Below are 13,929 nucleotides of genomic sequence, written 5' to 3' on the forward strand. Positions count from 1 at the left end.
GCTGTCTCCGCTCTTTAATCCCATCCTCCTGAGCGCTCCCATGACTTTTTATCGGCACCTCTTACCGCATTTATCTCTATTAATCATTAACGTTTCTCTGTCCACATTTCTCAACTGCTGGACTAGGAGCTCTTTGAGGGAAGGCTCTCCCTCTTCTTCTAAGCACCCAGCACAGGGCCTGCACACAGTAGGTGCTCCCACACCCACAAAATGAAAAAAGGATGAGTAGGGACATTGCACGTCCCACCCACCCTCCTGGCCCTGCTCAAGCCTCGCTCTCAGATCAGCCCACCCCACGATCATGTCCATCCATCCTGATTCCAGCCCCGTGCAGGGGACGGGCCTAGGCTTTGGAGTTAGACAGATCTGAGTTTAAACCCTCTGCTTATTATCTCGGTCGCCTTGGGTCAGTTGCTTTGCCTCTCTGAGCTTCACTTTCTGCATGACCGCAGGGACTGCATGTGACTACAAGGGGGCTGACACACAGTAGATGCCTGGCCACGGCTGGCCCTGTGCCAGGTTCTCTGCAGCAGCATTTATGTCACCACGGCCTTGCTTCTCACTCACGATCTCCACCCAGGCCCTGAGCCGACAAGCTCACTCCCAGGGTTTCAGGTGGGGCACCAAGGAGGCAAAACCAGCTGCTTTCTGTGACCCTTGGGTCCGGCTGGCACCCACTTGCCGGCCTGGGTACTGCTCGGGCCTTGGGAAGGGGAAGGCGGAAACAGGGGAGGGAAGGAGCAGAAGGGATGGGTGGGCAGAGCAGGAAAGCCCAGTGGGAGAAGAGTAGGCGAAAAAACACCCCCCCACAAGAGGAGCACTTCCCAAGCCCCTCCCCATCCCAGCCCCAGCCTGAGGCGCAGCCCCAGAAGGGACCTCCCCGTCCTCCCCACTGCTCCCTCATCTGGAAAGAGGTGCCTTACATTGATCTCCTCGTCTGACGTTTCCACCTTGAATGGGCGGATGCTCTCGTCCTCCCCAGCTGTGGGCCTCACCCCGGGCCCCCACCATCCATCTTCAAGTGGCAAAGTTTCCTCCTTGTCCTTGGAGACGAACCAGTAGATGACAAAGCCCAGCACTAAGGCGAGGAGTATTTCCAGCCACATGATTCCTGCAAGGGGGATAGAATCCACCTTGACCTCTGGCCGGAAACGCCAGATCCCCGACTTCTTTCCCACCCAACCCTCGACTTTAGGTACTTTTGACCTGAAAAAAATAATATTATAAGCATAGTATGGAAAAATTGGAAAACAACAGAAAAAGACACAAAAATCACCCATAATCCTACTGAGCTATGAAATTCATGAGTCAAATTTGGAAAAGGTGAAGCTGTGTTGGCTTCCGCACAGCCCTGGGTGGTGGGCCTGCATTTCTGAGGCCTCATGGTTCTCTGAGGGGCCTCTGGCTCCAGACGCTTCGGAGAAGCTTCTCTCCACCCCCGTGACACCTTCCCCAACGGGAGGCGCAGGGACTTCTCTGAGTGGTGGGCTCAGGAGAGGAGATAGAGCCATGCTTGCCCCTTGCTGTCTCTCTCTGAGGGGGGGTCTGTCCTCAGGGTACCCATAGGGGTAAGAAGGGAGGTGTGAAGAGCTGGGAAGTTAAGTTCATTCGGGGTGGGGGAGTGTTCAGTGGCCCAAACATGGCTATATATCTCAGTTGGTTGTCAACAGCTTTATTGAGATATAATTCATATACCATGTAATTCACTTGTTTAAGGTGTACAACCCAGTGGTTTTTAGTATATTCACAGATATGTGCAACCATGACCACAATTTTAGAACATTTTCACCACCACAAAGAGGAACCCTGTACCCTTTAGCTATCACCCTGCTTTGTCCCTCACACCACCCAAGGCCCCAAGCAACCACTAATCTACCTTCTGCCTCTATAGACTTGCCTATTACATTTCATATCAACTCAGCTCTTTTAACACTCATTAGTCTGATTCCCCTGCTTTTTTCTCAGAAGAGGAAGAAAGAACTTAGTTCCTGCAAACCAATACCAGGCTGACACTGGCCCAGCATTATTATCTAGCTCCTCATCTTGCACATTCCCAGGGGAAGTAACCACCCGAAGGTTCACATTCAGAGAAATGTGCGTGAATACGGGCACCGTCCTCGGGCCTGAGCCAGCAGAGGGTCTGCTGGATGCAGGGCAGTCAGGACCCAACCAGAGGAGAAAGCATGGATCTCAGGTGAGGCCTCAGCAGATCCACTTCCCAGGCCCATCCGGACTCTCCCTTGGAAAACTGGGGCAGGAGGAGGACGCTGTTAGCAAACCCACCCTAGGGTGCCCTCTATCAGCTACAGGACTCTGCTGGGGGCTTGCTGAGGCTCTGAGGTTTGCTCCTGCCAAGAAAAGAAAGCAGGCACAGGCTTCTCCCGCCTCCCACAGAGAGACGCTCTGTCCCTCCCAGGAAATCCTACCCTTTGAGAACAGGGAGAAAAGCCAGCTGCTAGTCTCTGTGGTATTCAAAGGCAGGACTAGGCTTAGGGATTGTGGGGCACTGGGGCGCGTGTGGGAAAAGGCAGAAGGCAGAGAGCACAGCTGCCCCCAGCAGCAGGAGCAGATGGACACAGTTCACCCAGTGGGAGGGTCACGACACAACAGTCTGGAGCTGGGAAGGCAAGGACTGTGTCTATCCTGGTCCCTGCCCTGACCCCAGTGCCCAGCATAATGCCTGCCCAGAAAGGCACTTTGCCAATATCTGTGAAATCAGCATACACGGTAGAAGCAAATAAGATAAATTTTGCAGGATGCTGTCAAGCACAGAGAGGCCAAGAGCACAGTTGTCACTTGCTGCTGGGATATAAATGCCCAACTTTCCCTTTTCTGCATAGAATTATCCCAGTGCTTTCACTTGTCCACATGAGCTCTGAGCTCTCACCCTTTGATCAGCTCCTTGGGAAGCAGCCAGGGAAGCAGAGCTGTGGAGTTAGGGGCCTGCAGGAGAGGTGGGGCGGCTGCAGGTGCCACCCTCACTCCCCACTGCCTTTTTTAAATTTTTAATTTATTTGTTTTTTAGGGTTTTTTTTGGCTGCATTGGATCTTCGTTGCTGCGCGTGGGCTTTATCTAGTTGCACTGAGCGGGGGCTACACTTTGTTGCGGTGCATGGGCTTCTCATGGAGGTGGCTTCTCTTGATGCGGAGCACAGGCTCTAGGCGTGCGGGCTTCAGTAGTTGTGGCTCGCAGGCTCTAGAGCACAGGCTCAGTAGTTGTGGCACACGGGCTTAGTTGCTCCGTGGCATGTGGGATCTTCCCGGACCGGGGCACGAACCCGTGTCCCCTGCATCAGCAGGCGGACTCTCAACCACTGCGCCACCAGGGAAGCCCCCCCCCCCCACTGCCTTTTAACAATTGCTGGGTCCTACCAACTTAGCAGATCTGATGTGTGTGTAGCGTAGTTATGTCCCCGGACTTCGACAGCAAACAGAACCACGAGAGAGAATGTTGAAATGATCAGTGTTCAAACACTGCATCTAAATTCAGGGAACCAGGACAAGGGGCACCATGATGGGCCACAGCCCAGGGCAACATAACAGATTCAAGGAGAAAGTTTAAAGCCCTTTCTCTTGCATCCTAATTAAGATAATAAGAATATTAGTCCTTGGTTCAAGGAGGGTGCTTTAGAGCCACTGATCTCAGATTACAAAGCGAGCTTTACTGCAGTGTGTTGATCTGCCACCTATTAACCGCCCTTTATTTAATACCGGGTACTAAACGCACACGAAGTAAGGCGCTCTAGGTTAGCCAGGTGTAACAGGTATTGACTGTCTGCCGGTGGGTTTTCCAGGGATGTGATAAACCATGGCCCATACAAATCCACCCACTAAGGAGTCAAAATTCATTGAACTTGACTTTCCTTTTCACTTAAGGTAAGAGTCAGAGCAGGCAAGGGACTTGCCCCAAATCGCATCGCACTTGTGAGGATTAGAATTTGTAGTCAAAGCATTCATTCCCTGTCTGTCATTGGGCATGTTGCTCCTACCAACCCCGCCCCCATCCCATCTTGTCTCCCTTCAGCATGTTTTCAGCCTCAAGCCTTCATACCTGCTCTTTGGGACCCTCAGAGCACAGGAGCCACGACTGCACGCGGGCCGCGGCCGTCTACCCGAGTGGGTCTCTCAGGCCTGCACATTTTTTTTCCGAAAAATTAAATAATAAACAAGACCTTCCCCTTGCTGGTGCACAGGAGCTGCGGGTCCACGACGAAGGAGGTCAGCGAGCTCCGAGAAGAGGCGGGGCCTCAGAGTCCGACCAATCAGAGTTCAGGGACCCCCTGCGTCCTTAGGTTTAACTCCGCCCCCACGCTCCCCGGTAGGGAGGGAGAGCCGAGACGCCCACCCCCGGGGCGTGAAGAGTCTGGGCGTGCCGGGCGCCGGCGGGACGGCTACCCGGGTGCCGCGGCTGCCCTCAGGCCTCCGGCCCTCCTTGGCCAGGACTGCTGGTTTACTTAGAGTATGAGGAAAGTGTAAGTTTGAGGCTCAGGAGGGAAGGCGCCGCTCTGCCTGCCCAGCTCCCTGCACAGTGCAGGCCAGGGCGTGGAGCCAGCTGGTGACTCTCCTCCCCAGGGCGGGCTCCATGGGGTTGGACTCTCCATCTCCCCCAGTGGGGAGAAGCACCATTCACCGGGAAACCCAAGGCCAGCTGGACTCTGGCTGCCGCAGCCTGGGTTGCGGAGGCGGTAGCACTAGGCAGATGACACAGCCCTTACCTGCCTCCCCTCCCCCAAGGCCTCTCTAGGCCAGTTGGCACCTGAGATGAGTAGGGCTGCATCAGCCCAACCTCCCTGGGTCGGCCAGTTGCTAGGTTGGAACCACTGAACCTCCAAGCTAAAGAGGAACTCAGCAACGTGAGTTCACCCCCCTCACTTCATAGCTGGGGAAACTGAGGCCAGGGGTGGCCGTGACTCACCCCAGGTCATGTGGCCAGGGAGCAACACATCTGGAACAAAGGGAGAAAAGGACCACTGCCCTCGCTGCCCTCTACTGTAACTGCTCTAGGGCAGGGCTTCTCAACCTCAGCACAACTGACATTTTGGACCAGATAGTTCTTTGTTATGAGGCCTGTCCTGTGCATTGTAGGGTGTTTAACAGCATCCTTGGCCTCTACCCAGTTATACCAGCTCCACCTCCTCCCCTACCCCCACCCCCACTCCACCACGCCCCGTGTGACAACCAAACATATCTCCAGATATGGCCAAATGTTCCCTGGGAGGGAAATTGCCCTCAGTGCAGAACCCATGCTGCAGATCAGCGGTTCCAACTTCAGGATGTGTTAGAATCACCTGAAAAGCTGTTAAACGATTCAAGGGATCTGGGGTATGGCCGGAGAATCTGCATTTCTAACTAGTTCCCAGGTAATGCTGCTGCTGGTGGTCTGGGGACCACACTCTGAGAACCTTTGCTCTAGACTGAATTATAAAGTCTAAGAAGGCTGGCTATCTGTCTTGCTCCCGAAGGTATCCCAGTGAGCACCGAGCCCAGTTCTGGCAGATGCAGGAATCTCACCAACAGCTGTTGAATAAACACTTGGGCCTGACCGAGGTGGGAGGGACTGTGGCCCTTCTATAGGATCAAGAAGCAAAGAGAAAATTCCATCTCTAAGGTGAGCAGACAATCCCAGAGCCTCTCTCTGCACACAGACTGGTAAGTTGGTCCCGTGCAGAAAGCTGGATTCCCCAAGCTGCCCTCCTGGTTGTAACCCTCAGGGGGAAGGGTGGACCCATGACTCCACATCCATGGTGTCCAAGATCCCAGTTAGAAATTTGAAGAAAATGCTACAGTTCCAGGGGGGCCTGCTGCCCCCACAGCCAGACCTGTGAAAGCCTCAGCAGCCTAACTATCACGTTTTACCAACCCTCTTTTCCCAGGGAGGAGAAATTCCATAATCTGTCCTCACAGCCTGCAAGCTACAGGCTAAACTCCTAGCCAGCCCCAGGAGGCACCCCGACTCTGGAGCCTGGAGCCATACAAGGCAGTTTCTCTGTCCCCCACAAACAGACCTCCAAATTCTGGGACAACCCTCCATTTCCCCCATCAGAACCCTGCTCTTCCTCCCTCAGGAGCCCGCAAAATCTCTTGTCCGTGAGCTGCCCTTGACCCCATGGCAGTGTGTATTTATGTTTGCCCCTGAACTCTCACCCCAGTGGGCTCAAGGCCTGAGGGTAACAGGCATCTTAGGGAGGGCTTCCTCGGACACTGCTGTGAGCACTTTGTATCATTTGACCCATTAATCCTCACAACAATCCCACTTTACAGATGAGAAAACCAAGGTTGTGTAACTCGTCTGAGATCACAGCCAGTAAAGGGGGTGGGGTTGGAGGGGAAATGTGGCAGGATTCTAATAATGACAGCCAGACCCACAACCCCCCCTTCCCCAGACCACCTCTATTCCTTATGCTTTGTTACTTGGGGAGGATTTTTCTGTACGATGAAACTGTGTGCTTCTCAAAGGCTTCTGTCCTTTTCAGCCCCAAATCCCCACCCACCATGCCTTGTTTGTAACAGGTGGCCGATAAACCACAGAACTGAATACTGTAATAGCCAAGCCCGTCGTGACAAAGAGAGCTGGCGGAGGCTCAGGGAGACCACGTGGCTCTGCTCAAGGTCACCAGGGGTTATGAGCTAGCTCAGGCCTGCCTGGGGCAGGGGGACTGCTGAGAGCTTGGAAGGAAGCTGGGGAGATGCCTTCCAAGTCACCTTCCTTGCAGGTGTCTTTCCTATCTTCCCCCAACTCCTCCGCCCCCTCCAGCTAGAATGCGATCTTCTGTTTCTTCTGTCTTCCCCGTGGCTCCAAGCACGGGGCTCTGCCCACGGAGGCGCTCAGTGTCAGTGCAGGCACACACTTGAAGCTGCAGGGCTGGGGTTTCAGGCCCACCTCTGGCTGGTGGGCCTCAGTCCTACCACTGGACTCAGGTAAGACGTTGACCTTTAAGATGGAAGGGTCTGTGGAGGGTCCCCTCAAAACTGGAATTGAGGTAACAGTGCTAGAGATAAACTAGGATGAATCAAAATGTAACAGGAGACTTTCGTACAATCCCTCTGGAAGACTGTTTGGCAGAATCTCCTAAAACTGGGCAGATACAAACGCTGTGACTCACCAGTTCATTCCTAGGTATAGATCCAACCAAGATGTGTCCACGTGTTTACCAAAAGTCACAAATGACAGCACGATCTGATCCGATCTGTAGAAGCCAAAAACTAGAAACAATCCAGATGTCCTTCCACCACAGATGATGGTCTCTTGACACAAGGGAACACCATACAATGAGAACAGACGATCTGTAACTACACACAGTGACAGGGATCAATCCCACAAACAGTGCTGGGCCAAAGATGCCAGACACAGAAGAGCACACACCGCATGACTCCACTTATATAAAGGACATAGACAAGCAAACCGAATCTGTAGTAAGAGACTGGAGGATAGCACTTTCCTTTGGTATGGGGGCTGGAGCCCAAGCGCTATTTTGTAAACTCCCCAGTGAATACAGTGTGCAGACAGGGGACAGGTCCGTATGTAGCCCAGAAAAGAGAGGCCTCAAGAGCAAGACTGGGACGTGTGACTTAACAATGCAGGGGTGCGCTGAGCTGTCACGAGTGTGGGGTGACCACGGTCGCAGGCCTCCCTATAAGCCTGTATGCTGCCCCTCAACTGTGGCACCCCACCCGGGCTCTGATTCTCTACTCAGTGAGAACTACTGACTCAGAAGTCAGCCGCAGGTAAGCCTGATTCCTGGAGGAGGGTGGGACATTAGAGGGCAGACCTAGTCACTGGGTCCCCGGGAACAAGGTGTCACCCCGTCCTGCCATACATCGAGGAAATGCAAACACCCTGTGAGTTTGGGGAAGCCTGGTGGCCCACTTGGGTGTTCCCATTTGAAGAGCCAGCCTGGCTTTCCTGGTAGAACCCCCGTTCCATGAGACATCGCCCCACCAACAGCAACTCGGACTACCTTTGACTTTAAGAACCGGGAACATTCTGGAGTTTACAGTAAAGGATCTTCTAGCTTGCTTCCCTGTTTGAGTAGTTCAAAGCCCAGCTCTGCCATTTACCAGCTGAGGGGCTTTGGACAAGTTACCAAACTGCTCTGAGCATCTGTGGCCCCCTCTGTAAAATGGGGATAACGCCGATCTCACAGACTCAAAACAGGTACTCTACCAATGTGTGTTCCTTCCCCTTCCCCCAAAGCCCTTATTACTGTGCCGAATCTTCATGCAGGAAGAGACCCCAGAGGACCCCATCCCTATTAGATGACTTAGGGATAAGCAGGCTGGGAGGAGGAAAGTGCATGGCGTGGACATCTGCTGGCCTCCCCATGTGCCCTCACCAAGGACGGACTTGAAGGATAAGGAAAGCACAAGGTCACGTACATCTTGGCTACCAGTGTTTTGCAGTCCGTGCACCTGGGTAGTCCCCACTCTTCTGAGAAGTTACATTCTCAGTGTAAGGGAGCAGAATTCTGTTTACTAAGCCTCCCCATTTCCAAGGAAAGCTATATTTATCTCTTCTGTGTGGTCAGCTCCTGCTGGTGTAGAAAATATTCTATCTACTTCAAAACATCAATATTTAGGAGACACCATGAAAAATTCAGAAGTAATACAATGCAAAACGAGAGTGCCTGCTTTATTATGCTAGCACCCGAAACTCGAGGTTAATTCATCTACTTGAAAAGTTCAGAAAATATATTTTATCTGATTAAGTTGTTTTGTTTTGTTTGTAATGCACTTTTCCAGAATACTGGCAAAATACTTTGCTGAGAGAATTGGAGAGCGGGTGGTAGCCTTTCAGAATGAAAGCATTTTTTTCTTGGAGCCACAGTACCCTTCCTTAAAAAATGAGTAGTTTGTCTAGTAAGGAAAATGCAGCTTTTGTTGTAAACTAGCCTAATTGTTTTAAAGACACAGTAACTGGAGGACAGTGGTCATTTAGTTCTAAAACGTTGAGCTGAGAGGTAAATCTGAGCAGCAGTTGACTACTCATAAGAAATGGGATTATATGAAGTTTAAGTCCCCACATTCTATACTGAAGCTTTGAGCATGCGCTTCTGAAACTTGGGAAAAAATTAGGAATTAGTTCAAGTTGAAGAAGTCAGTTGTGCAATATGGTGACCTTTACCCTTTAAAGATGCAAATAGAGCAATTTATTATTTTACTTTTCTTTTGTCTTTCTGGGTCTTACTCTAAAAGGACAATTTTAACTATAGGAGATCAAGTAAAAAGGGTGCTTAGTTCTCTAGGATTGCTAAAAGGAAACCCAGTCCAACAATTTCACTGAATGTATAGTATTTCTGTTATGCTTGGGGCAAAAACACAAGTTTTAAAGCATACGATTGGGACTTCCCTGGTGGCACAGTGGTTAAGAATCCACCTGCCAATGCAGGGGACATGGGTTCGAGCCCTGGTCCAAGCCCGTGCACCACAACTACTGAGCCTGTGCTCCAGAGCCCACAAGCCACAACTACTGAGCTCACATGCCACAACTACTGAAGCCCACACACCTAGAGCCCATGCTCCACAACGAGAGAAGCCACTGCAGTGAGAAGCCCGCACACCAAAACAAAGAGTAGCCCCCGCTTGCCGCAACTAGAGAAAGCCCGCCTGCAGCAACGAAGACCCAACGCAGCCAAAAATAATAAATAAATAAATAAATAAAAATACCGATGGAATTAAAAAGAAAAACATACGATTCCTTTATCTTATTTATTTTTGGCTGTGTTGGGTCTTTGTTGCTGTGCACAGGCTTTCTCTAATTGCGACAAGCAGGGGCTACTCTTGTTGTGGAGCATGGGCTCTAGGTGCACGGGCTCAATAGCTGTGGCACGTGGGCTCTAGAGTGGAGGCTCAGTAGTTGTGGCGCACGGGCTTAGCTGTTCTGTGGCATGTGGGATCTTCCCGGACCAGGGCTCGAACCTGTGTCCCCTGCATTGGCAGGCGGATTCTTAACCACTGCGCCACCAGGGAAGCCCACAATTCACTTTTAGATTGATACTGAAAGTTCAAGTGAAAACTCTTTTCTTGTAATTTGAATATGTAAAGTATCAAGAAATCATTTTGTTCTTTTAAAGTAAATAAGAGATTTGTATTGGTGCTGGAAAAGGAAGCATAAACTTGCTTTTGGATCAAAGGGCGGTTTAGTAGACACTACCTATGACTATGAGCTGGGGTCTTTGCAGGCACAAGGAACAAGACACAGTCCTGTACCTGCTGAAGTGCATGCTCTAGTAGGACCGACAAACAGATGAACAAATAACACCTTTCTAATGATAGATACAATATATCTGCACAGATGGAAGAGAAGTGCGCAAAGTTAGAGTGGTAAGTCTGCCACAAAGGTTTCACAGAGGAGGGGGTCACTGAGTAGGGTTTTTAAGGATGAATAGGAGTTTACCAGGCAGAAAATAATGGTGGAATGGGGATAAATCTAGGGAGAAAAGAGAGCATGTGCAAAGGCACGGAAGTAAGAAAGTGCATGGTGTAAGCAAAGAACCACAAGAATCTACATCCATGTTCAGTGTAGAGCTGACGATTACAAACTTTGGAGTGCAGACATTTAATTTCTATATTAGCTGAAAGGAGTCCCTACCTTATCTCTTTTATGAATTGTTACTTCATCATGTTGAAGCTGACTCAGGAGTTTAACTTATTAATTGTGTTTGCAATTCAGATGACCCTTCTGTAAATTAGATGCCAAGGGGAGTGAGGAAAGGAAATATACTTGGGAGGTGAGTATTTCATGGTTGCATGAGAAAAAGGTGGCCAGGGCAAGAGATTACTCAAAACCAACATTCCACCCCAGCTGCCCTTAGTGATTGGGCTGCTTCAGCAAATACGCCCTGAGACTGATAGTGTGGCAGACTGCCAGCTATGTTTTCCTCTTCGTTCTCAGCACTGGAATTTTTATTTTAGTTGGAGAAGCGCAGCTAAACACTACATTTCTTGGCCCTCTTTGCAGCTCAGTATGACAGGGTGATTAGGTGCTGACAAAGAGCTGGAAGTGTATTTGAGGCAGAGCCATCTGTGATCCAGACAGTACCTTTGTGTGAATTAGGAAAAGGCATCCATTCCTCAAAATACCATCACAAGATGAACCTAATATACTGCTTTGCCATATGCTAGAAAGCACTTGTAAATAAAATATAAATCCATGATGTTGATGATATGAATGGCATCCTTGTCCAGTGAACAACCTACACAAGAGTACATGGGTCCTGCATGTGTGTGGAAGACTATGTAGAGAGCCCTGACTCAGCTGGGAAGCACACCCTTTTGCCCTTCCCCTTTCTTTTCATGCCTCCTGGGACTCAGACATGATGGCTGGACTCTGGTAGCCATTTTGGACCATGAAGTGATCTTGAGGATGGAAATCAGAGATGATGGAAGGATCTTGCATTCACCATGGAGCCACCAGCCCAGGCCTGGACTGCTTACTCCCAAACTTCCTTTGTATGACAGGAAAATAAACTTCTATATTGTTTAATCCATTGTTATTTTGAGTTTTCTATTATATAAAGCCTAACATAATCCCAACTAACTGAGAAAGTCAGGGCGGAAAGAAAATATATCAAGCTCCCCCAGGGCACACACTCTTAAGAACAAACGCCCAGTCTTCAAATTTTTCAGTGCTCTATTACTGTTCCGTCTCTGGAACATTTATATGATAAATAAACATTTTCCTGCTGCCCCAATCACATAAAGGTATGTTCTCAAAAGACAGCAAAGAGGAAACAAACTTTCACTGAATATGCTTTTGCATGTTGAAAAAAAAAATTCTTTTTACCAAATGCATGTACTATCTACCCCAAAACAAAATAATTATACATTTAAAAAATATGGACAACCACAAGAGTGAGTCTTCCCTCTGATCCAGCTCCAACAGTGAGTCAGACACCTTGCAGCACCAGAACTGCGCAAATGCACTCAGCAGCTGAGCTGTGACTTCCCAGTGGCCAAGAAGCCCTGGAGACAAAGGTGAATCCGGAAACTCAGAAACCCATGGGCATCTGAGGGCCGGGGGCCTGGCGAACATGTGAAACAGGGTAAAGAAAGCTGGCTGGGCTGTGGGAGAAACACTGGCTGCCGAAGAACTGGTGTCCAAACGGGGCTGTCCTTTCTGTGCACATGGCTCCCACTGCCACCTCTGGACAGATGACAGACATGAGCATCTCTAACCCAGACCTCCTCTGAGCTCCAGACCCAGGCACCCACCGGCCAAGTCGATAGTTCCTCAATGTCTCAACACCTCCTCCAGTGCATCTGAAATTGCACTTGTCTCCCTAAACTTTGTCTTCCTCTGGGTTTCCTCTCACTGTAGCTGGCGGTAGCCACCTTCCATCTGCCAAGCCAAAAACCCGGGCGATGTCCTTGAAAGCCCCCTCCTCTGTTTCATCCACATCCAATCTCTCGGCAAGTTCCGGCAGCTCTACCTCCCAACTTATATCCCCAATCCTTCTCCACCACCACCACCCCGCCCAGGTGCCCAGGTGCCCGTCTCTCCCTGGACTACAGCCGGTCCACTCACTCCTGCTCTGCCCCCCCCACCCCAATACACTCTGTAGCCAGAGCGATCTTCTGGCAATGCAAATCTGACCCTGTCGCGCCCCCTGCTAAAACTCTTAAATAGCTTCCTGCTACTTTGGGGACAAAGCAAGGCTGGTTAAGGTGACCTTCAAGGCCTGTGTGGTCTGACCTGCCCACACCCCTCCCAGGCTTCAGCCCTGACCCCCATGTCCTTTCAGGTGTGTGTGCTCACCTGCTCCCTCCGGCTGCAGGGCTTCGCGGAAATGCTGGTTCCCTCTGTCTGCAACGCTCTTCCCGTCCCTTCTCAGCTCCTTAACTTGCGTTCATCCTTCTGATTTCAGATCGTGTCCCTCCTCCAAGCCTATTTCAGCACCACGCACCTCTCCTTCCTACCCCTCGTCACTGTCACGTTTGTCCATGACGTTATGTGACTGGTAGGGGTCTCCCCCACTGGAAGGAAGCTCTTTGAGGGTAGAGACTAGGGCTGCTTTGGCTCCCCTGTGTCCCCAGTGCCTGGCACTTATTGGATGCTCGGTAAATATTTGTTGAATGGCCTTTTCCCCTGGCTGGCAGCTCGCAGGCTGCACGATGCCTGGAGTTACTGTAAAGGACGTGAACCAGCGGGAGTTCGTCAGAGCCCTGGCAGCCTTCCTCAGAAAGTCCAGGAAGTTGAAAGCCCCTGAATGGGTAGACACTGTCAAGCCGGCCAAGCATAAAGAACTCACTCCCTACGATAAGAACGGGTTCTACACACGAGCTGCTTCCACAGTAAGGCACCTGTATCTCTGGGGCAGCCCCGGGGCTGGGGCGGGGGCTCCGTGACCAAGATCTATGGTCGGTGTCAGGGAAACGGTGTCATGCCCAGCCACTTCAGCAGAGGCTCCAAGAGCATGGTCTGTCGGGTTCTCCAAGCCCTGGAGGGGCTGAAAAAGGTGGGAAAGGACCAAGATGGGGACTACAAACTGACACCTCAGGGACAGAGAGATCTGGACAGAATCGCTGGACAGGTGGCAGCTGCCAACAAGAAGCATTCGAACAAAATAAAGTGCTGTTGACGACTTGTGATAAAAAAAAAATTGTTGAATGAATGAATTTAAAAGTTCTTTGAATGACAGCGTTGAAAATGATCAGACCTTTTGAGCAAAAAGATGGCTGAATTCTCCTTGAGGAATTATAGACGACCTACTTCTAAGCCTAGTTTGTAGAGATGGGCCGGTATCCCAGGCGCACTGTAAATGTCAGGGTTTGGGATCTAGAAAGATGAGGCTCAGCCTCAGGATCCTGCTGACCACGATGGGAGGAGGGGTGGGCCAGCCAGCCTGCCCTCGGAGAGTCTCCTCCCTCGGACCCAGGCAGGTGGTGAGAACCTCACAATCTGAAAATGCTCCCCAAGTCATAGAAAGCTAC

The 13,929-nt window shown here is 50.7% G+C and overlaps 1 protein-coding gene and 1 pseudogene across 6 annotated transcripts in view; one reads left to right on the forward strand and one right to left on the reverse strand.

The window, feature by feature from the left end:
- EPHX1 (epoxide hydrolase 1) overlaps window positions 1–13,929 on the reverse strand; it is a 40,320-nt gene that overhangs the window by 19,057 nt on the left and 7,334 nt on the right. For 3 of the 6 annotated variants that reach the window (XM_065874289.1, XM_065874278.1, XM_065874269.1), the window contains exon 1: window positions 924–1,106. In XM_065874289.1, the coding sequence (XP_065730361.1) occupies window positions 924–1,106 (183 nt within the window). Of the gene's footprint in view, window positions 1–923; window positions 1,112–4,051; window positions 4,170–13,929 lie in introns of those variants that run through there. The other 3 variants (XM_065874244.1, XM_065874253.1, XM_065874260.1) reach the window with 3 other exon arrangements.
- LOC136118505 (small ribosomal subunit protein eS19 pseudogene) lies at window positions 13,111–13,577 on the forward strand (annotated as a pseudogene).

Source organism: Phocoena phocoena, chromosome 1, assembly GCF_963924675.1.
Source record: "Phocoena phocoena chromosome 1, mPhoPho1.1, whole genome shotgun sequence".
In the NCBI taxonomy this organism is placed as follows: Eukaryota; Metazoa; Chordata; class Mammalia; order Artiodactyla; family Phocoenidae; genus Phocoena; species Phocoena phocoena.